The sequence below is a fragment of the Vipera ursinii genome (assembly GCF_947247035.1).
Source record: "Vipera ursinii genome assembly, chromosome: 6".
NCBI classification, from domain to species: domain Eukaryota; kingdom Metazoa; phylum Chordata; class Lepidosauria; order Squamata; family Viperidae; genus Vipera; species Vipera ursinii.
The window spans coordinates 2,429,643-2,451,244 of NC_139515.1; the positions used below are offsets into that span (position 1 = coordinate 2,429,643).

At 46.3% G+C, this 21,602-nt stretch overlaps 1 protein-coding gene across 3 annotated transcripts in view; it reads right to left on the reverse strand.

Moving 5' to 3' along the window:
* Nucleotides 1–21,602, reverse strand: part of PRMT8 (protein arginine methyltransferase 8) — a 40,397-nt gene that overhangs the window by 16,594 nt on the left and 2,201 nt on the right. For all 3 annotated transcript variants that reach the window (XM_083365898.1, XM_083365897.1, XM_083365899.1), the window contains exons 2-4: nucleotides 10,095–10,280; nucleotides 4,791–4,946; nucleotides 2,311–2,374 (exon numbers count right to left, since the gene is read on the reverse strand). In XM_083365898.1, the coding sequence (XP_083222024.1) occupies nucleotides 2,311–2,374; nucleotides 4,791–4,946; nucleotides 10,095–10,280 (406 nt within the window). The remainder of the gene's footprint in view (nucleotides 1–2,310; nucleotides 2,375–4,790; nucleotides 4,947–10,094; nucleotides 10,281–21,602) is intronic.

Consider the following 21,602-nt stretch of genomic DNA (forward strand, 5'->3'; position numbering starts at 1 on the left):
GGCTATGGCCTGCGTGCCCACAGAGAGGGCTCTGCGTGCCAGCTGTGGCACGCGTGCCATAGGTTGGCCACCACGGTGCTAGAAGCTCAATAAAATTCGGAATGGTCCTGAGTGGATAGAGAAATGGGCTGGGAGTAATCAAATGGAATTTAACACGTAAAGACGAAAGTCTTTGCTCGGGATTGCGCAAGTATACGGCAGAGGAGACCTAGTTTGGTAGTTGTACTTGCAAAAAAGAACAGGAATTTCATTATAAACAGGAATTTCATTATAAGCCAGCTGTGCGATACAATTGGGGGGGGGGGGAAAACAGAGGCAATTTTATGCTTGCCTTATAATTTCCAAATTACCGGAAGTCATCCCTCAACGCTATTCATGCCTTCAATCAATGAATCAATCAGTTTATTTTCTCTGACAAGCTTAAGATGCAGCATAAAAGCTACAGATTTAGTCATTCAACCAGCAGCTCTATTTTTAAACCGTGTTCACACGTAAGCCATCATGAGCTGTTCAAGTTATAAGCATAACTTTGTGCAAACATGCACGCACTGAATGATTTTGAATCCATGAGACTCTAAACGTCCAAGGCGTTGTGCTGCTGTTGAAAACTATTGTAAGATGAATTAAACTAAGTGATCAAGCGCTATTTTAAAATAATATTCAGTACTGAATTTGTGGTTGGTTTGTTTTTTTTTTAAAAAAATAATTAGTCCTGACAAATGGCATGGGTTCAGACAGAATGAATTCTACCACAATTAATGTTTCACAATCAGATGGAGTGTGGTCAAACAGGTAGCTAGCTGATTAACTAGGTAGGTAAATCTGGCTTGAAAATTGTCCTGAAAATGTTCTCATCAACGGTTACTCGTCAACCTGAAGGACAGGCGGGGTGGAACAAGAGTTAGTTCTGGGCCCTCATTTCTTCAGCACTTTCATAGATGCACAGATGGCGGGAATGCTTATCCAAACTGCAAATGACACAATAAGAGTGTGGGTCAGCTCACATTCTAGGAGAAAGTAACACAACTCAAATGATGCCGGTAGGCTACACAAACGCACCGAAAAAGAACATAATGAAGCTCAACAGAGACCGATGCAAAGTTCTTCAGAGGAAACATAAGTCGGATGCAACAACTACGGAGCCTTTATAACACTCAGGATAAGAACAAAGTAAAAGTTTTGAAAATGTCGTAAGAATATTCAAAGCAAACTTAAGACGTACAGAAAAGGTCCAAACGGTCTTCCTATTTTTTTGTCGGCACTGGCAAAATAACGAAATGGAATAACTGGAAAGCAGCTACTTGTCTGCAAAATTAATCTAGGCCAGGGGTCTTCAAACTTGGCCCCTTTATGACTTGTGGACTTCAACTCCCAGAATGCCTCAGCCAGCATGAGGGAACTATGACCCTTTTATGACTTGTGGACTTCCAGAATTCCTCAGCCAGCATGCCTGGCTGAGGCATTCTGGGAGTTGAAGTCCACAAGCAGAGGTCTTCAAACTTGGCCCCTTTATGACTTGTGGACTTCAACTCCCAGAATGCCTCAGCCAGGCATGTGATTAAAGCCAGAAATCCAGAGTAATTCTTCAAATACTGGATGCCACAAAATCTCAGCAGTTTTTTTATCCCTAGGAAAAGTTAGCTAATCATAGCAAAAGTTGTGTAATTTATTTATTCATTCATGTTGTCTACCTCTAGACCACTTTAATCTAATGAAGGGCAGATCACTTTAATAATTAAGTCACTTTTTACTGAATCAACTTCCACCATTAACTTCCAGAAAGAGAGAACCTGCAAGATTTAACATTTGGAACGACATAAAAAATGTTAAGTCTTTACGTCATCAATGCTGTAAAAACCCATCTAGGTAAAGGTAAAGGTTCCCCCGCACATGCGTGCTAGTCGTTTCCGACTCTAGGGGCCGGTGCTCATCTCCGTTTCAAAGCCGAAGAGCCAGCGCTTGTCCGAGGACGTCTCCGTGGTCATGTGGCCGGCATGACTAGACGCTAAAGGCACACGGAACGCTGTTACCTTCCCACCAGAGCGGTCCCTATTTTTCTACTTGCATTTTTACGTGCTTTCGAACTGCTAGGTTGGCAGAAGCTGGGACGCGTAACAGGCGCTTACTCTGCTACACGGCACTCGGGATTCGACCTGCCAAACTGCCGACCATCTGATCGACAAGCTCAGCGTCCTAACCCACTGAGCCACCGCGTCCCTTAAAAACCCATCTACCAAGCATCAATGGAGAAACGGAACATAAGGGAAATGGAAGCAACAGATGGAGCTGGTCTTCCTCGAAAAGTCTTACTGGGATCCAAGTGGTTGGACTTGATAATCTTTTCAGAGTAGTCGGATATACTGGAACATTCAATCTGCAGGAGAGAGAGAGGAGAAATGAAGGAAACTCAACACTGGGTAATTCAAATGAATCAAATTGCATATGCGGAAATCATAAGCTTAATCCAGAGAGTCTGTTCTAGCCGCACAAAAATTCCTAGAAAGGCTTTGACAACTCACGTTGCTGTCTAGTGCAGAGGTCTCCAAGCTCGGTAACTTTTAAGCCTTGTGGACTTCAACTCCCAGAATTCCTCAGCCAGCATCCTAGGAGTTGAAGTCTTTGAAGGTGTTGAGTTTGGACACCCCGGAATGAATTCAAAAAGAGCCTGGCAACTAATATGGACAGAACTAGATGGGAGTCATCCAACTGTAATCTCAGCCACGCCAACTTTGAGACGGGTGGACTTCAACTCCCAGAGTTCCCCAGCCAGCTATGATGGCTGACGAATTCTGGGAGTTGAAGTCCACAAGTCTTAAAAGTTAGCACACACACACACACACACACACCGGTCTTGTGCATTCTTGACTGGTGACTCTAGTGTCAGAAAAATGTTATTTGCACCCTACCATCCCCTGCTCTGCGGTGTTCCCCCCAAAGGCATAAATTCAGAAAACGCTCCGGGCTAACAGTCCCAAATTACGATATAGCACGTCAATCCTTACGAACAAATTAAGAAGTTTAGAGATAAAGAGAGCTTAAGCATCACAGTGCAGGGCCCCCTCCTCCTTGCTAAATATCAGAGCAGAAACCCCCCCCCTCTGATTTCAAATGAGACTTTGCAAACTTCAGGTAAATAAACGTACACGTTTCCTTTTTTGTGACTATGGACTCCGTGCGACAGAATGACCTCCGGACGGAGGGGCTGCTTCCCAGAGGACACCCCAGCATGGAATGTCTGGTGGGCAGCAAGAAGGTGAAGGCAGCCCCTCCCTGGCTTGGCAGTTCACGGTGTAGCCAGGAAGGAAGGAAGGAAGGAAGGAAGGAAGGAAGGAAGGAAGGAAGGAAGGAAGGAAGGAAGGAAGGAAGGAAGGAGAAATGGGGAGGGAGGGAGGGAGGGAGGGAGGGAGGGAGGGAGGGAGGGAGGAAGGAAGGAAGGAAGGAAGGAAGGAGAAATGGGGAGGGAGGGAGGGAGGGAGGAAGGAAGGAAGGAAGGAAGGAAGGAAGGAAGGAAGGAAGGAAGGAGAAATGGGGAGGGAGGGAGGGAGGGAGGGAGGAAGGAAGGAAGGAAGGAAGGAAGGAAGGAGAAATGGGGAGGGAGGGAGGGAGGGAGGAAGGAAGGAAGGAAGGAAGGAAGGAAGGAAGGAAGGAAGGAAGGAACAATGGGGAGGGAGGGAGGGAGGAAGGAAGGAAGGAAGGAAGGAAGGAAGGAAGGAAGGAAGGAACAATGGGGAGGGAGGGAGGGAGGGAGGGAGGGAGGGAGGGAGGGAGGAAGGAAGGAAGGAAGGAAGGAAGGAAGGAAGGAAGGAAGGAAGGAAAGAAAAATGGGGAGGGAGGGAGGAAAAGGAAGGAAGGAAGAAGAAATAGGGAGAGAGGGAGGGAAGGAGGGAGGGAGGGAGGGAGGAAAAGGAAGGAAAAATGGGGAGGGAGAAAAAGGAAGGAAGAAGAAATGGGGAGGGAGGGAGGAAAAGGAAGGATGGAGAAGAAATAAGGAGGGAGGGAGGGAGGAAAAGGAAGGAAGGAAGGGAGGAAGGGAGGAAGGAAGGAAGGAAGGAAGGAAGGAAGGAAGGAAGGAAGGAAGGAAGGAAGGAAGGAAGGAACAATGGGGAGGGAGGGAGGGAGGGAGGGAGGGAGGGAGGGAGGGAGGAAGGAAGGAAGGAAGGAAGGAAGGAAGGAAGGAAGGAAGGAAGGAACAATGGGGAGGGAGGGAGGGAGGGAGGGAGGGAGGGAGGGAGGAAGGAAGGAAGGAAGGAAGGAAGGAAGGAAGGAAGGAAGGAAGGAACAATGGGGAGGGAGGGAGGAAGGAAGGAAGGAAGGAAGGAAGGAAGGAAGGAAGGAAGGAAGGAAGGAAAGAAAAATGGGGAGGGAGGGAGGAAAAGGAAGGAAGGAAGAAGAAATAGGGAGAGAGGGAGGGAAGGAGGGAGGGAGGGAGGGAGGGAGGAAAAGGAAGGAAAAATGGGGAGGGAGAAAAAGGAAGGAAGAAGAAATGGGGAGGGAGGGAGGAAAAGGAAGGATGGAGAAGAAATAAGGAGGGAGGGAGGGAGGAAAAGGAAGGAAGGGAGGGAGGAAGGAAGGAAGGAAGGAAGGAAGGAAGGAAGGAAGGAAGGAAGGAAGGAAGGAAGGGAGGGAGGAAGGAAGGAAGGAAGGAAGGAAGGAAGGAAGAGGACCAGGTACCAAAGGAACCCCCCCAGCTTAGGACCCTTCTAGATGACCTCCCCAGTGCCCGATGGTTGGGCGCGCAGCCGGCCAGTGGGAACGGCCTGCCTGCCACAGCTGGGACCAGCTCTCCTTACCCCGTAGACTTTCTTGGCTCCGGCCTTCGCAGCGAACATGGAGAGGATGCCGGTGCCGCTTCCCACGTCCAGCACCACCTTCTCCTTGAAGACGTGCTTGTTGTGGTACATGGAGTTCCGGTAGGTCAAGGTGCGCACCTCGTCCTTCAGCATTTCCTGGGTGAAAGGAAAGACCGCGTCCTCCGCTCAGAGGAACAGAGGCCCCGACATGGCTTCCAACCTCTCCGTCTGAACCAGCAAAAGGGGTTTGCAGACGCCGAGGATTTCTCTGCCATGGCAACGCACCAGGCCTCCATCAGTGAGATCACCCTTCAAAGCATACATTTCCTTTGATCCGACGGGCGGCGGCGGCATCCGCCACGTCCCCGAGAAGCAAAACTGTAACCCAGATCAGACTCTCAAAAGTACCCACGAATATCCAGAGGATGGAGTCTAATTAGGTTTTTTTTTAGCACAGTTTCATATTGCAATTCTATCCTCTGGCTGAATGCCCAGCCTCTGAAGTGAGCTAATACGCCTTCGTACAGGGGTCCCCAACCTCCGGTTCCTGGACCGGGCCGTGGCACGCCTGGCTGAGGAATCCTGGGAGTTGAAGTCCCGAGCCATAAAAGGGCCACGTTTGAAGGCCCCTGCTTGTGGACTTCAACTCCCAGAATTCCTCAGCCAGGCATGCTGGCTGAGGAATCCTGGGAGTTGAAGTCCCGAGCCATAAAAGGGCCACGTTTGAAGGCCCCTGCTTGTGGACTTCAACTCCCAGAATTCCTCAGCCAGGCATGCTGGCTGAGGAATCCTGGAAGTTGAAGTCCAGAGCCATAAAAGGGCCAAGTTTGAAGGCCTCTGCTTGTGGACTTCAACTCCCAGAATTCCTCAGCCAGGCATGCTGGCTGAGGAATTCTGGGAGTTGAAGTCCAGGAGCCGTAAAAGGGCCAAGTTTGAAGGCCCCTGGCCTAAGCCAACTGGAGGCGACATCATCTCAGGTGAAAAAGCCTCATGCTTGCTTAGTCCACCTGTCTTACACTGACTCCATCTTAGTCTAGCTGCCGTTTTACCTCCAGGATGTCCGACAGACCTTTCCTGCCAATTTCTAACAGATCTTGGTAAAGGCACGGAGGTCTCCCTTGCCTCGTGGATTGAAAGAGACACAAGGCTAAAACCGGATGTCACCTATTGTGGTGAAGGTTGCCGTTAGCCGGCCCGATTTGGTGTCCTTAACAATGAGCCCACCTTTTCCTTTTAGTTTCCATGTTTCTTGCGACTTGCAGTAACTGTCTCCCTTACCCTTCAGGGTTGCCCATTCAAACTCTAATTGAAATGCCATCTATTTCTTCTTCACGTTCTAGCTATTAATGAGCAATTAGGGAGAACTGTGTCAGTGTCCCCAAAGTATTTTAAATGAGCCTCTTCATGCACTGGATTTGCAGAGTAGCTTTCCTCTGCAGAGTTCAAGGAAGGTGCCCTGAATTCTTAGCAGCAGCCCAAGCAAATGGAATTTATTTTTTAAAGCTGAACGTTCCTGCCGCAGCCTTCAGGCACGTAACTTTAGGCAGGAAAAATCAAATGCACAGGGATAGTATAGGCGGTACCTTGCTCAATAGTAGCAACTGTGAGAGGGATCTCGGAGTCCTAGTGGACAATCACTTCAATATGAGCCAGCCGTGTGCTGCAGCTGCCAAAGAAGCCAACTCAGTGCTAGGCTGCATGAACAGAGGGATAGAATCAAGATCGCGTGAAGCGTTAATACCACTTTACAATGCCTTGGTAAGGCCACACCTGGAATGCTGCATCCAGTTTTGGTCACCACGATGTAAAAAAGATGTCGAGACTCTAGAAAGAGTACAGAGAAGAGCAACAAAGATGATTGAGGGACTGGAGGCTAAAACATATAAAGAACGGTTGCTGGAATTGGGTATGTGTAGTTTAACGAAGAGAAGGGTGAGGAGGGACAGGATAGCAGCCTTCCAATATCTCAGGGGCTGCTCCAGAGAAGAGGGAGTCAAGCTCTTCTCCAAAGTGCCCAAAGGCAGGAGAAGAAGCAACGGATGGAAACTCGTCAAGGAGAGAAGCAACCTAGAACTAAGGAGAAATTTCCTGACAGTGAGAACAATTAACCAGTGGAACAACCTGCCTCCAGAAGTGGTGAATGCTCCAACACTGGAAGTTTTTAAGACGAGACTGGACAGCCATTTGCCTGAAATGGTATAAGGTTTCCTGCCTGAGCAGGGGGTTGGACTAGATGACCTCCAAGGTCCCTTCCAACTTATTATTATTATTAACTTCTCTGATTTTCAATCCTCCAGGTCATGGTTGCCCCAAAGGGGCTTTTTTCCAAAAGGCGGTGAGACTCGCTTGGTTTTTTTGCCTTTGAAAACATTTCGCTCCTCATCCAAGAAGCTTCTTCGGTTCTGACTGGTGGGGGATGGAAGGATTTATATTCTGCTAATGAGTGCTAACAACTGGATGACCACAGGGAATATACTAACTTCTGTCTAATGTGTGTGTATATTAACCCATAGAGTGTGGCTGTATTGTTTATTCTTTTATTACCTACTGTTTCTACCTACTGGTTGCACACATCATCATCATCATCGTTGTTGTTATTGTTGTTGTTGTTATTATTGATCATCGCACAGTCAGCCAGATGTTCAGACTGGATCTGGCCTTTTTGTCTACCTATCGACTCCTTACCAAGGACCTGGGATAGGCAGATGTGGATCTTTGATGGTATTACAGATCTCGTCGCAGGATGGAAGCAGTTCCTAGTAAGGCTGCCTTTTGCAATTGACTAATGGCGAACTTGTCAATGCCGTTGATGGTGTCCAAGTGGTGCTTCAGTTGTTTTGGGATTGCACCCAAGGTGCCTATTTACTATTGGTACCACCCTTGCTTGCCTTTGCCACAGTCTTTCTATTATTATTATTATTATTATTATTATTATTATTATTATTATTATTATTATTAATTATTATTTATTTCAGCTGCTTTTGAAGTACACTGGATGCTTTTGTACCAGAGAAATTCCTTGTGTATCTAACCACCCTTGGCCAAAATAAATGTATCTGGAGATTCTCCATCATCCAGGTCACAGTTGCCCCAAAGATGCTTTTTCAAGGGGCAACTGGGCTTTCTTGCTTTTTCCTTGGAGACATCTTGCTTCTCATCCAAGAAGCTTCTTCAGTTCTGGAGCCCAAGCTTCTTCAGAACTGAAGAAGCTTCTTGGATGAGAAGCAAAAGGTCTTCAAGCAAAAACAGAGAAAGTCCAGTTGGCTTTTGGGGAGAAAAAAAAATCACCTTTGGCCCAATAAAGCATAAAGTCAAGTATAAATCCTTCCTATTCTCCAGCAGTCAGTTGGAACTGAAGAAGCTTCTTGGATGAGAAGCAAAATGTTTTGAAAGGATGAAAAAAAAAATCAGGGAAGTCTCATTGCCTTTTTGGGGGGAAACAAAATCCCAAAGATGCTTTTTTTTTTCCAGGAGGCAACGTGACTTTCTGGTTTTTCTTTGAAGAGGTTTCGCTTCTCATCCAAGAAGCTTCCTCAGGTTCCGACCGGATGATGGATGCTGAGGAAGCTTCTTGGATGAGAAGCGAACGGTCTTCAAAGGAAAACAAAGGAAGTCCAGTTGCCTCCTGGAAAAAGATCTTTTGGGATAACTATGACCTGAAGGACCGAGAATCTCCATAGACTTTTTTTTTGCGGGGGGAGGGGGAAGCCCTTTTGGAACTTGTGTTCGGAAAGAAACTTGGACCCCCAATAAATGCTGGTGGAAAAATCACAGCAGCTATTGTGAATTTTCAAACCCGTTCTCGTTGTTCCCTGTCTCAGGCTGCTGACGGGTGGTGACCTATATTGGTTCTGCAAAATCCGGCTGTGATCTGTTTGTTCGTTCAATACGTGTCTCAAAAATCTTCTTTTCAGATGTCCCCCTGGGGAATCTCATCTACACAACAGCACGCCCGAGGACAGGTCTGGCAAAGAAGCTTCTGAATTTATTTTGGCAGGAGAATAAGAAAGAATGGCTTTTTATCCCACCCACCCACCCCCCCTGTACAAGGCTGCCTGCTGCCAAAACAGAAGCTTTTCTGCACCCTCCACGGATCGCAAGGGTAAAAATGGGTAGATCCAAAGTCAAACGATACCGTGCCAGAGAATTTTTTTTTAAAAAAAAAAAGCGTTCAGACTTTTGTTTTGCATTTGCTTCTGAAAAGCAACCTAGGACACAGGTAGCGCTAATTATATTGCCAAGGCTTGTTTTAACACAATTGGCTAAACTCGGAAGAACTCGGGGACTAAACATTGAGTCAACAAGATATCAGCAGTTTTCAGTAGGAAAACAAAGATTACCGGAGCTTCAGACTTCAGATGGATTCTGCGATGGAAATACAGCTCAACTCTTTGCCAGAAAGAGATTCCAGCGGGACCAAACGATACACAAAGAGAGAAAGAGAAAAAAGCGCATTTGGAAGGCAGATTTCCCACTACAGAGAAATTTAGGAGATGAAGCCAAGTCTACAAACTAGTCAGCTATTCCAAAGAGAAATTACCAGTCTGATCATGCAAACCTTCCTGGAAAAGCTCTCTCTATGAGTGGCAAGTTCTATCACAGATAGTCCTCTGTTTACAATCATCATTGGGACCAGAATTCAAGTGGTTGTTAGTCGCCCTGATTTTATAAACAATGGACGGAAACTCATCAAGGAGAGAAGCAACCTGGAAGTAAGGAGAAACTTCCTAAAAGTGAAGACAATTAACCAGTGGAACAGCTGGCTTCCAGAAGTTGTGGGCGCTCCACCACTGGAGGTCTTTAAGAAGAGACTGGACAGCCACTGGTCTGGAATGGTATAGGGTTTCCTGCCTGAGCAGGGGGGTTGGACTAGATGACCTCCAAGGTCCCTCCCAGCTCTGTTACTCTGTTATTCTGTTAAAGGTATGCAAAATTTAGAAGTTGTGGGTGCTCCATCACTGGAGGTCTTTAAGAAGAGACTGGACAGCCACTTGTCTCAAATGGCATAGGATCTCCTGCTTGAGCAGGGGGGTTGGACTGGAAGACCTCCAAGGTCCCTTTTCCAGCTCTATTCTGATTGATTGATCCCTCTCAGAGTTGCTACTATCGGTACCAGCTACCACCTATCCTATACCTGTGAACTTGGTTTTCCTTGCCTAAGGGTAAAAATCTTGCTTGTCTTTGCACCGAGAAAAGTCAGATTGCTCCAGATGGATTTTTGGCTGAAAAAAAAAAGTCATTTCAGCTTCAGTCACACCGTTCTGGGCCTTGTTCCCCAAACACTCAGCCTCCGGGACCGATTACCTCATGGATTCCAAAGTGAGCGTACGAATCAAAGTAATAATCCCTCGAGGTCATTTCTTCTGGGTTCAGGAGTTTGGCCATCTTGCCTCGGCCGGGACAGCTTGGCACCAAAGGGGTTTGAATGGCAGGCGGGGCAGGATTCGGCACGGCGACCGGCGGGAGAGGTTTCGAGGCCCCGCTGTACACCTAAAAGGCATCAGGAGAAAAATAAAACTGTCATCCTATTGCTAAGCACATTGATTTGTGCTTAGAGTGTAAGCTGCCCTGAGTCTTCGGAGAAGGGCGGGATATAAATGGGATTAAAATAAAATAAAAAATAAAATAACTCCGCGCCCACAACAGCCCTTCATTTTCCTCCTGCACCTTCAATATTTGCTTTCCTTTCTATTCCCATTTTTCGGCATTTAGGGATCACACGTTCTTTTCCCGCTCAAACTCTTTCTTCCCGCCTCGGTCCCTTTCAAATTACCCCAGTTCCCCTCAAATTCAGAAAGCTGTGTAGTGCAGATACTTAACACAGTTGTTACGTGAATTCAGCTTCCCCAGATAACGCGGCCGTTCACCAATTCCAGATTCTGACTTTGCTTGTCAGGAGGTCGCAAAAAGGGGATCACAAGACACACACACCCCGGGATGATACGACTGTCATAAATACGAACCAGTTGCCAAACTTCCAAATGCAAGTCACGGGGACCCCCAGGGATGCTGCGACGGTCGTAAGTGTGAAAAAGGGCCATAAGCCCCTTTTTTTCCAGTGCCGTCGTAACGTCGAACAGTCACTCACGCGTCTGAATTTTGCTTCACGCGACCGTCGTCACTTCAGATGGCCCTGAAGCGGCGACGGTGTTGAGCAAAGTGATTGTTCACACTTACGGCCGTCGCAGCATCCCCGCGGTCACGTGATCCAAGCTCAGAATCTTGGCAACTGGCTAAACAAACCATGGTTAAGTCAGGGACTGTTTGTACTCTCCCAGCGCTGATATCCTGCTGGCACAGTCTACTCTCAAACTGCCTATCTTGCTAAAGCTTGCCAGAAAACCTGGCCACTCCGCGTAGCGGGGCTAATACAAGCTTGCTCAGAGGGAGGAACTTTTAAATCACCGACCAAGAAAATTGTCCATTATGGTTGTTAACAGCCTCTTTAATAGCTTTTATATCTCTCTTGCATTTCCGGGACCTCAAAAAGTATGACATGGTTCCCAGGAGCTGCTCAAACCATCGTCTTTCTCGAGCAAAGTTTTCTTGGGCGCCGTCCAAGCAAACAATAAAATAGGTCATCCTCAATATTTTAAAACAGAAAGCAGTGATCCGGCTGCAACGGTAGTAGCTGAAAGGGCCCTGAAAATGTGGAGTGCAACTGAGCTGGGCGGCTAGATAAATTCAATAAATAAATAAATTGCAGATTTGCAGGATAACGGAGCTGGATGGGACTTTGGAAGTCTTCTGGTAGACCAAGCCCCTCGTCTCGTTTTCCACTACAAAACCTCCAGTGATGGAGCATTCACAACTTCTGGAGGCAAGCAGTTCCGCTGATTAATTGTTCTAAACTGTCAGGACGTTTCTCCTTAGTTCCAGGTTGCTTCTCTCCTTCATGAGTTTCCATCTGTTGCTTCTTGTCCTGCCTTCTGGTGCTTTGGAGAATAGGCTGACCCCCCCCCCTCTTCTTTGGGGCAGCCTGTCAAATATTGGAAGACTGCTATCACGTCATCCTAGTAGTCCAGGGGTCTTCAAACTCAGCCCTTTTATGACTTGTGGACTTCAACTCCCAGAATTCCTCAGCCAGCGTGCCTGGCTGAGGAATTCTGGGAGTTGAAGTGCACAAGTCATAAAAGGGCTGAGTTTGAAGACCCCTGTCCTAGTCCTTCTTTTCACTAGAGTAGACATAGCCAATTCCTGCAACTATTCTTTGCGTGTTTTAGCTTCCAGCCCGCTAAACGTCTTTCTTGCTCTTTTTTGGCCCTCTACATCTTTTTTTATAACATGCTAACCAAAACTGGATGCAATATTGTAAATGTGATCTTGGAAGACTCTCTCAAGTCAATCCAGATTCCTAGTGATGATCTGGACCAGATCTTGTGCTTGTTTTGGTCTCCAGTCCCCTAATCATCTTTGTTGCTCTTCTCTCCACTCTTTCCAGAGTCTCAGCATTTTTATTTTATTTTTTTTACAACCTGGGCACCAAAACTTGATGTAATATTCCAGGTTTGGTCCTCCTTACTTATTACTACATGCAGGCTTGTTCTGCCTTCTCTCTGGGTCCCGCTACCTCAAATATGAGAATGCTCAAGAAATGTTTGATGTGAAGGAGGCAAACTACACCAGCCCTATAAATATAAATCTCTTCTGCAAAATGAAGGGAGATGGGCAGGATTCCAGTTGGCCAGAGGTTTCCTCTCTCTGGAGCATAATGAAGGCCCCGAGATAATTTATGGACAACAATTTGCAGAGCCATCCTCCTCACCTGGAGTTGCACCCTCTTCTCTAAAAAAGAAGAGTCCAAAGGAATTAGATCCCAGTGAATCTTTACTCCCTTGCTGTTGATCTCAGAGCTCCGAGAGAGATTTTTGTTGGCGTCTCCAGTTTTCCTAGGCTAGATTTCAAGGAACCTCACAATTTTAACTGAATCTAGAAGAGGGCTGAATAGAAAACAGGACTCCTTATCACTGTGAAATTGATAGATCCTGTAGGACAGGGGTCCCCAACCCCCCACCCCCATCCCGGTCCGTGGACCAGTACCGGTCTGTGGCATGCCAGCAACTGGTCCGCACAAACAAGCAAAGCCCCAACCACGGGATGCAGGCAACACACAAAACCACGCACCGTCTGGTCCGTGGAAAACCCTCTCTCCAAGGAACAGGTCCCTGGTGCCCAAAAGGTTGGAGACCTCTGCCGTAGGAGGAGAGCCAAAATTTTATGCTTAAAAAAAAAACTGTGTTAGAAAAGGTGCCACCGAAATTGATTTTCTGATTCTGCAGAGATGTCTCTTGCTGTGCACAGTCTCCCTGCCCGTGATTTAAGACAAAGCTATGATCTGGGAGGAAATGCATAAGGGTAACATTAGGGACGCGGTGGCTCAGTGGGTTAGGACGCTGAGCTTGTTGATCAGATGGTCGGCAGTTTGGCGGGTCGAATCCCGAGTGCCGCGTAGCAGAGTGAGCGCCTGTTACTCGTCCCAGCTTCTGCTAACCTAGCAGTTCGAAAGCACGTAAAAATGCAAGTAGAAAAATAGGGACCACTACGGTGGGAAGGTAACAGCGTTCCGTGCACCTTTGGCATCTAGTCATGCCGGCCACATGACCACGGAGACGTCCTCGGACAAGCGCTGGCTCTTCGGCTTTGAAACGGAGATGAGCACCGGCCCCTAGAGTCGGAAACGACTAGCACACATGTACGGGGGAACCTTTACCTTTAACTCAATCAAAAGGCCAGCCCTTGAATACAACCAGCTGTATTTCAGCTGTAACAGCCCCAAAACAGGATAGGTTGTGATCTATTGCAGGGGTCCCCAAACCCCGATCTGCGGCACGCCAGCAACCGGTCCGCACGAACAAGCAAAGCCCCATCCGTCAGATGTAGGCAGCACACAAAACCACGCAGCCTCCAGTCCAGTCCATGGAAAAACCTCTCTCCATGGAACTGGTCCCTGGTGCCCAAAAGGTTGGGGACTTCTGATCTGTTGGGTTTGTTACAGGGGAAAAAAAAATACGTACCAGAGGGAAAAAACACACACATAAGAAGCAAACAATCCGAGATATTGGCACGGATTAAATAGCCCTTGTCCTCTGTTAGCACTTCTTTCCCAGCTTAAGAAACAAAAATCTCTCCATACAAATGAACGGATGACATACCACACTCTTTTGTCAATAGATCCAACTCAAACTCCTTTCTCTGGGGGAGCCCTACCCTGCCCCCCCCCTTCTTGCCAAACAGAAAGTTAATAGCCCCTTAGTGATGGTCATTCATTAAGTTTGCTCCTGGTTTCTCTTCAAGCCCCTTCGTGCCAACCGGCCAAATTTGTTCTAATCCCCAGATTTGGGAGCACAATCACATTTGACTTCAAATCAGAGTTCACGTCACCCAGCTCTTTGCTGAACCCACCGTGCCAATTTACAACAGCAAAAGGTTCATCCCGGTGTGTGTGTGTGTGTGATAACCTGTTAGCACAACTTTTTAATCTAGCTTTGTGGGGGGAGGGGCTGGGAAAATCAGCCACGAATATTGAAATTGAAGTTTTCGTTGGGCTAGGAAAAAAAGGAGGTTGGAAGGGTGGTATGGTTTCCCTGTTACCCACCAATCTATTTTCCAAAGAGCAAAAAGGTAACAAATGGGTTTAAAATTAAGCTCCCTTTCCTGGTTGCTAGGTAATATTCTCCCTTCCCTTGGCGAGTCACAACACAGTAATTAGACCTTTCTATGCAAATACAACATAGACATTATCCTCTGTTGGAATTTTTCAAAGAATGAGAAGCCACGAATGATCCCCTCTTTTCCATCTCATCTTTGCTTGCCAGCAGCTTTAGGGAAAGGAAAAGAAAAAAGAAAAAAGAATTAAGGTGTTATCCTGAGCCTCTGATCCCTAAACATTAATTGGAGGGATTGCGCCTATTTTGAGGGGAAAGTGTGTTATTTTCTGTCTCCCGTAATAATTCCGCCGTGTGAAAAAAGTCCCGTGATCCGATCGCTGGAGAAATAACAAATTTACTGCAAATTGTTAACTTCCCGCTGTTCGTGATTTGATAAACCTCGGGGGGTTGGGGAGGGATGGGGGGGTTGGCCATTTGCTCTGCCCAAAGGTGCAGACGTCCCATTTTCATCAAGAGGCAAAAGAGCGACGGAGGTCAGGCTTGTCTTTTGATGAAGATGGGATAAACCAAAGCCAAATCAGAAATAGTTGATTTGTGCACTCGAAGCTAAACTATCAAAGGAGCCGTAAGAAGAAGGACAGGAGATAGGCCAGTAAACATGAGCGTGGAGAGGCTGCAGCCAGCAAAAATGGATCAATGGAGATTCATCTCCATCTATCGATCTGGGGAGGTGGAACTTTGGATCCTTCTCGTTCTCGTATTTCTAGAACCTCACAGTTTGTTTTTCTGCTGTTCCCGTTTTTTCTAATTTCTCTGGGGGGGTGAAATAAGAGAACAACAGAAGAGAATAACAGAGTTGGAAGGGACCTTGGAGGTCTTCTAGTCCAACCCTTTGCTTGAGCAGGAGGCCCTATACCATTTCAGAGAAATGGTTGTCCAATCTCTTCTTAAAAACCTTCAGTGATGGAACACCCATGACTTCTGGAGGCAGGTCGTTCCACGGGTTAATTGTTCTAACTGTCAGGAAGTTTCTCCTTAGTTCCAGGTTGCTTCTCTCCTTGATTAGTTTCCATCCGTTGCTTCTCATCCTGCCTTCAGATGCTTTGGAGAATAGGTTGACCCCACACACACACTTCTTTGGGGCAACCCCTGAGAGATATTGGGCGACTGCTATCATGTCACCCACAGTCCTCTTCATTAAAGTAGACATGCCCAATCCCAGCAGCCATTCTTCAGATGTTTTAGCCTCCAGCCTCTTAATCATCTTTGTTGCTCTTCTCTGCACCCTTTCCAGAGTCTCAACATCCATCCGTTGCTTCTTGTCCTGCCTTCAGGCGCTTTGGAGAGGAGCTTGACTCCCTCTTCTTTGGGGCAGCCCCTGAGATATTGGAAGACTGCCGTCATGTTCCCCCCTCGTCCTTCTCTTCATAAAACTAGGCACACCCAATTCCAGCAGCCGTTCCTTGTATGTTTTAGCCTCCAGTCCCCTGATCCTCTTTGTTGCTCTTCTCTGGCCTCGCTTACGCAAAGTGTCTTTGCAGAAAAGAGAGTGACCTTGTGCAGATAGTAGTAGACTGAGTTGGATTCTGGGTTTTTGCAACACAGATCGGAGAGTCCTAAAGATTAGGAGGCTATCCTTGTTTTATGACTAGAACAGAGGTGTCAAACTCAATTTCATTGAGGGCCGCCTCAGCATTGCGGTTGCCCTCAGGGGGGCGGGTGGGTGTGGCCTGGGTGGGTGTGGCCTACTGGGTGGGTGTGGCTAGAGTGGGTGTGGCCTACTGGGTGGGCATGGCCAGCTCTACGTCGTTTGCATCAAGGGTGCCTATGGGGGCCTGGGCAGGAGTGGGACAGATCTGGGGGTCTCTGGCAGGAGGAGGGTCTCTGGGCCAGGGCCAAGGCAGTGGGGGCCATTCCCTCACTGTTTCCAAGATGGCTTCGCGGGCCACATGAAACCACTTCGCGGGCCGGATCCGGCCCCCCTGTGCCTTGTGTTTGACGTGTCTGGACTAGAACAAGAAGCTTAGTTCTCAGCTAAGCCTCTGACACAAAGGAGGATATGTTTCCCATGTCTAGGGGTATAGTAAGCCTCCAATTCTTCCTATTTGGCGGTTATCCTGTGTTCTTCCACATGCAAAGAAAAAGGCCATATTTCGAGAGACTGGCCTTTCGCATAAGACACCTTCTGTCTCGATTTCTTTCTGGTATGGCAGATCTTTTGATGTCCTTGCTCTTAACTTTTGTTCTCCAGACGACTCTGGTCTCACCACAGTTTGCATCTCCACAGGAGATGGCGAAGGATGTCCCTACGTGACAGAAGAAAGAATGCTCAAGTCTATTATAGATCTCTCCGTGGCTTGGCTTTCCCCTTTCGAAACATGCTTGAATGTCAGCAAATGCGATTTGTTTCCTAAATGTTATGCTTATAAATGTTATGCTGAGGAAAATTGGTATCATGTGTCAAAAATAGTAAGAGTGGGCATTTAAGCTCTTTGGAAAGGTTGAAAAATAGCACCATAGCAACGAAGTGAAGTGGCACAATTTGCAAATAGAAATAAACTGGCAGGTTCACCCCTCAATGAAATGACCTCTTTGTTCCAGCTTCAACTTTCTGCAGATTATAAATAGCCTGAAACCTATTTTCAAAAGCAGCCAGGAGGGGTGCAAAGAATTACGCCCACCCTCAAAACCAAGGTCTTCTTCTGATTGACTCTGATGGACAGAGAAGAAGAATCACACGTAGATTCAGGTCTCTCTGCTTTAAGGGCAGTGGTTATTTCTACCACACCTCTGGAATTTGAACAATGAATGAGGGCTTACAGATGGCCCGAGATGGGTCCCACCAAAAGCTCTGCCTACACTATCTTTCCAAAAGAGCCTTGGTGGCGCAGTGGGCTAATGCCTCCTTAAGTAACACCAGCTGCCTGCAATTAGTGCAGGTTCTCATCCCACCAGGCTCAAGGTTGACTCAGCCTTCCATCCTTCCCAGGTAGGTAAAATGAGGACCCAGATTGTTGGGGGCAATTAAGCTGACTTTGTAATAATGCCGCTTGGGGTGTGTGTGTGAAAGCCCTAATAAGCAGGCATATACATAGAATGAAGGCTACTGCTAAGCACATTGATTTGTGCTTTAGATTGTAAGCCGCCTTGAGTCTTCGGAGAAGGGCGGGATATAAATGGGATTTTTAAAAAAAAACGTGCAGTTTTTTAAGAAACAAGAGAGAGTAGAAATAAGGGAGAAAGGGGGAGGAAATACACGAAAACAGTTCTTCAGTTGAGTGACATACAGGATATGAGTTTGGTTAATCTTCCTTCCATCTCCTTATTCGAGTCCTTACTACAAAGCATACAAGGCTAGGGAAGAATCATAGAGTGATCGGAAAGGGTCTTAGAGATCATCTACTCCAACCCTTTGCCCCACTAAGTTATACCTAACAGGTAGCACCCCCGGCCCTTGTTCATAAGCCCCCAGTGAAGGCAACCCACCACCATCCTCACCAGACTTTTGTCCTACTCAACCCCTTTCCAGATCAGGAAATTCCTCCTTATATCCGACTTGACTTGCTTTCCTTCTCATCTTAACCGTCTGTCTTTTTCTCCTCTCCATTTTGGTCAAGACCAAGTCTGCCCCTGTGGCATCAGACAGTCTTTGTAGACCGTTCTCACATCTCCCTTTGGCATCGTCCTCTCTTACAAGCTAAACAGGGGTAACTCCCATCAATCCACACACTCTGGATTTTTCTAGTAGCTCTCAGCTAAATCTGCTTCAAGTCCCTTTTAAAGTGCAGCTCCCAGAAATGGACTTAGTTGCATAAGTTGCATTAACAAAGGGACTCAGTCAAGATCACTTGAGGCACTTCTACCACTCTATAAAGACTGACTGAGACAACACCTAGAATTCTGCAACCAGTTTTGGTCACCACACTATAAAAAAAGACGTTGAGACTCTAGAAAGAGCGCAGAGAAGAGCAACAAAGATGATCAGGGGACTGGAGGCTAAAACATAGGAAGAACGGTTGCAGGAATTGGGTATGTCCGGTTTAATGAAGAGAAGGACCAGGAGTGACATGATAGCAGCCTTCCAATATCTAAGGCAGGGGTGTCAAACTCAATTTCATTGAGGGCCGCATCAGCGTTGAGGTTTCCCTCAAGGGGCCGGGTGGGTATGGCCAGGGTGGGCGTGGCCTACTGGGTGGGCGTGGCTAGAGTGCGTACGGCCTACTGGGTGGGCGTGGCCAGCTCTACATCGTTCGCATCAAGGGTGCCTATGGGGGCCTGGGCAGGAGTGGGACAGATCTGAGGGTCTCTGGCAGAAGGAGGGTCTCTGGGCCAGGGCCAAGTCAGTGGGGGCCGTTCCCTCACTCTTTCCAGGATGGCTTCGCGGGCCACATGAAACCACTTCGCGGGCCGGATCTGGCCCCTGGGCCTTGTGTTTGACATGTCTGATCTAAGGGGTTGCCACAAAGAGGAGGGGATCAACCTATTTTCCAAAGCACCTGAAGGCCAGACAAGAAATAATGGATGGGAACTGATCCAAGACGAGATTCAACCTAGAAATAGGATAAATTTTCAGACAGTGAGAACAATCAATGAATGGAACAACCTGCCTCCAGAAATTGTGGCAGCTTCATCCCTGGAGGCTTTCAAGAAGCGATTGGACTACCATCTGTCAGAAATGGTGTAGGGTCTCCTGCTTGGGTGGGGGGGTTGGACTAGATGAGCTACAAGGTCCCTTCCAACTCTGTTATTCTATCCCTTATTCTCTCTACACAGAGAAGAACTTTCCTTCTGATAACCAGACAGAATACCTTTGCAAAGGCAGTCAACATTGCAATGGCTTTTTATGCTGAAGCATCACACAGCTCACTCATGATTAGCTGGTGGTTGACTAGAATCCTAGATCATTTTCCCAAGCATCTCCTCCAACCAGGCCTTTCCATCACAATCCCTATGCTTTTTTTTTCCAGACCCAGATGCAGGAGCTTAGATTGGTCACTGCTGTCCATCATACTGTCAGCTCTAGCCCAACGGTCAAGCCTCTTCAAGCCATTTTGAATTGTGACACAGGAGCATTTATGAGCACCTTTGAAAATGTACTCTGCACTGCACCTTTGGACCCACATCTGTCCAGAAGAGTCTCATGAGAGATTTCATCGAATGCTTTTAAAATTCACTGCATCCACAGCATTCCCTAGGCTTACACATTGAACCAAAAAGAGGTCAGATTAGGCAGGCACAAGGGATTCTTAACAAATTCATCCAGTGGAACAGCTCGCCACCAGAAATTGTGGGTGCTCCGTCACTGGAGATTTTTAAGAAGAGACTGGACATTCACAGGACAGGACATTCACCTGTCATGAGACTCTTCTGGACAGATGTGGGTCCAAAGGTACAGTGCAGAGTAAATTTTCAAGGGTGCACACTAGAAGACCTCCAAGGTCCCTTCCAGCTCTATTCTATTCTATTTCTTATTTCTTATTTCTTATTTCTTATTTCTTATTTCTTATTTCTAGTCTATCCTATCCTATCCTATCCTATCCTATCCTATCCTATCCTATCCTATCCTATCCTATCCTATCCTATCCTCTTTTCTATATTCTATTCTATTCTATTCTATTCTATTCTATTCTATTCTATTCTATTCTATTCTATTCTATTCTATTCTATTCTACTCTACTCTATTCTATTCTATTCTATTCTACTCTACTCTACTCTACTCTACTCTACTCTACTCTACTCTACTCTACTCCACTCCACTCCATTCCATTCCATTCCATTATTCTATTCTATTCTATTCTATTCTATTCTATTCTATTCTATTCTATTCTATTCTATTCTATTCTACTCTATTCTATTCTATTCTATTCTATTCTACTCTATTCTATTCTATTCTATTCTATTCTATTCTATTCTATTCTATTCTATTCTATTCTACTCTACTCTACTCTACTCTACTCTACTCTACTCTACTCTACTCTACTCTATTCTGTATTCTATATTCTATATTCTATATTGTTCTGTTCCATTCCATTCCATTCCATTCTGTATTCTATATTGTTCCATTCTATTCCATTCCATTCCATTCCATTCTACCCTACCCTACCCTACCCTACCCTATCCTATCCTATCCTATCCTCTTTTCTATATTCTATTCTATTCTATTCTATTCTATTCTATTCTATTCTATTCTATTCTATTCTATTCTATTCTATTCTATTCTAGTCTAGTCTAGTCTAGTCTAGTCTAGTCTATTCTACTCTACTCTACTCTACTCTACTCTACTCTATTCTGTATTCTATATTCTATATTGTTCTGTTCCATTCCATTCCATTCCATTCTGTATTCTATATTGTTCCATTCTATTCTATTCCATTCCATTCCATTCCATTCTACTCTACCCTACCCTACCCTACCCTACCCTACCCTACCCTACCCTACCCTACCCTACCCTATCCTATCCTATCCTATCCTATCCTATCCTATCCTATCCTGGTAACAATAATATCTTTTCTCAGTATCTCTCTGCTTGGCAACTTGCTCTAGTATCTTGCTAATACAAGATGTGTAGCTTTTCAGCTCTTCCTCCTTCTCCTTTGGGTATCCTATAGAGCAGCGGTCCTTGGGGGCCCCAATGTCATCATAGGGGGTCCGCAAAGGCTTGAAGAAAGGTTATGATTCAAATCTTGACGTAAGTCTCGGGGTCCATGGCCACAATCCGTGGCCATAAGAGGTATTTAATGGGGGTCCTTGGTGAGAAAGAGAATCTATACAGGGTATTTTATTTTTATTTTTTGGAAATGTAGAGACATTATATTTCTATCTCATGAAAGAACAGATGTAAAAATAAAGTCTATTTTATGGCTCTGGACTCATTTTCAAAGCAAAGATGTTTTATTCCTGGCTGCCTATTAACGCTCTTGCTGCATTCATAAAACAATGGTTCAGACAAAGATAACCTGGAATCAAATGTTCTTTCTTCTCTCAATGTACCAGAATTCAGTGAAAAGCATTAACGGTGAGTTCAGAGCTGGACGCAGTGCTTCCAACAAATTCGTGGCTACTAAAAAGATTCCAGTTTCTGCTATAGAAAATCTCCGGAGAATCAGACCTAAGCAGAAAGCTAAGAGAGCTAAAATTGGGGAGCCGGGGGGGGGGGTTATTTTGAAACACTTGGGGCAATGATTGGCCCAGGATGGTGGGATTC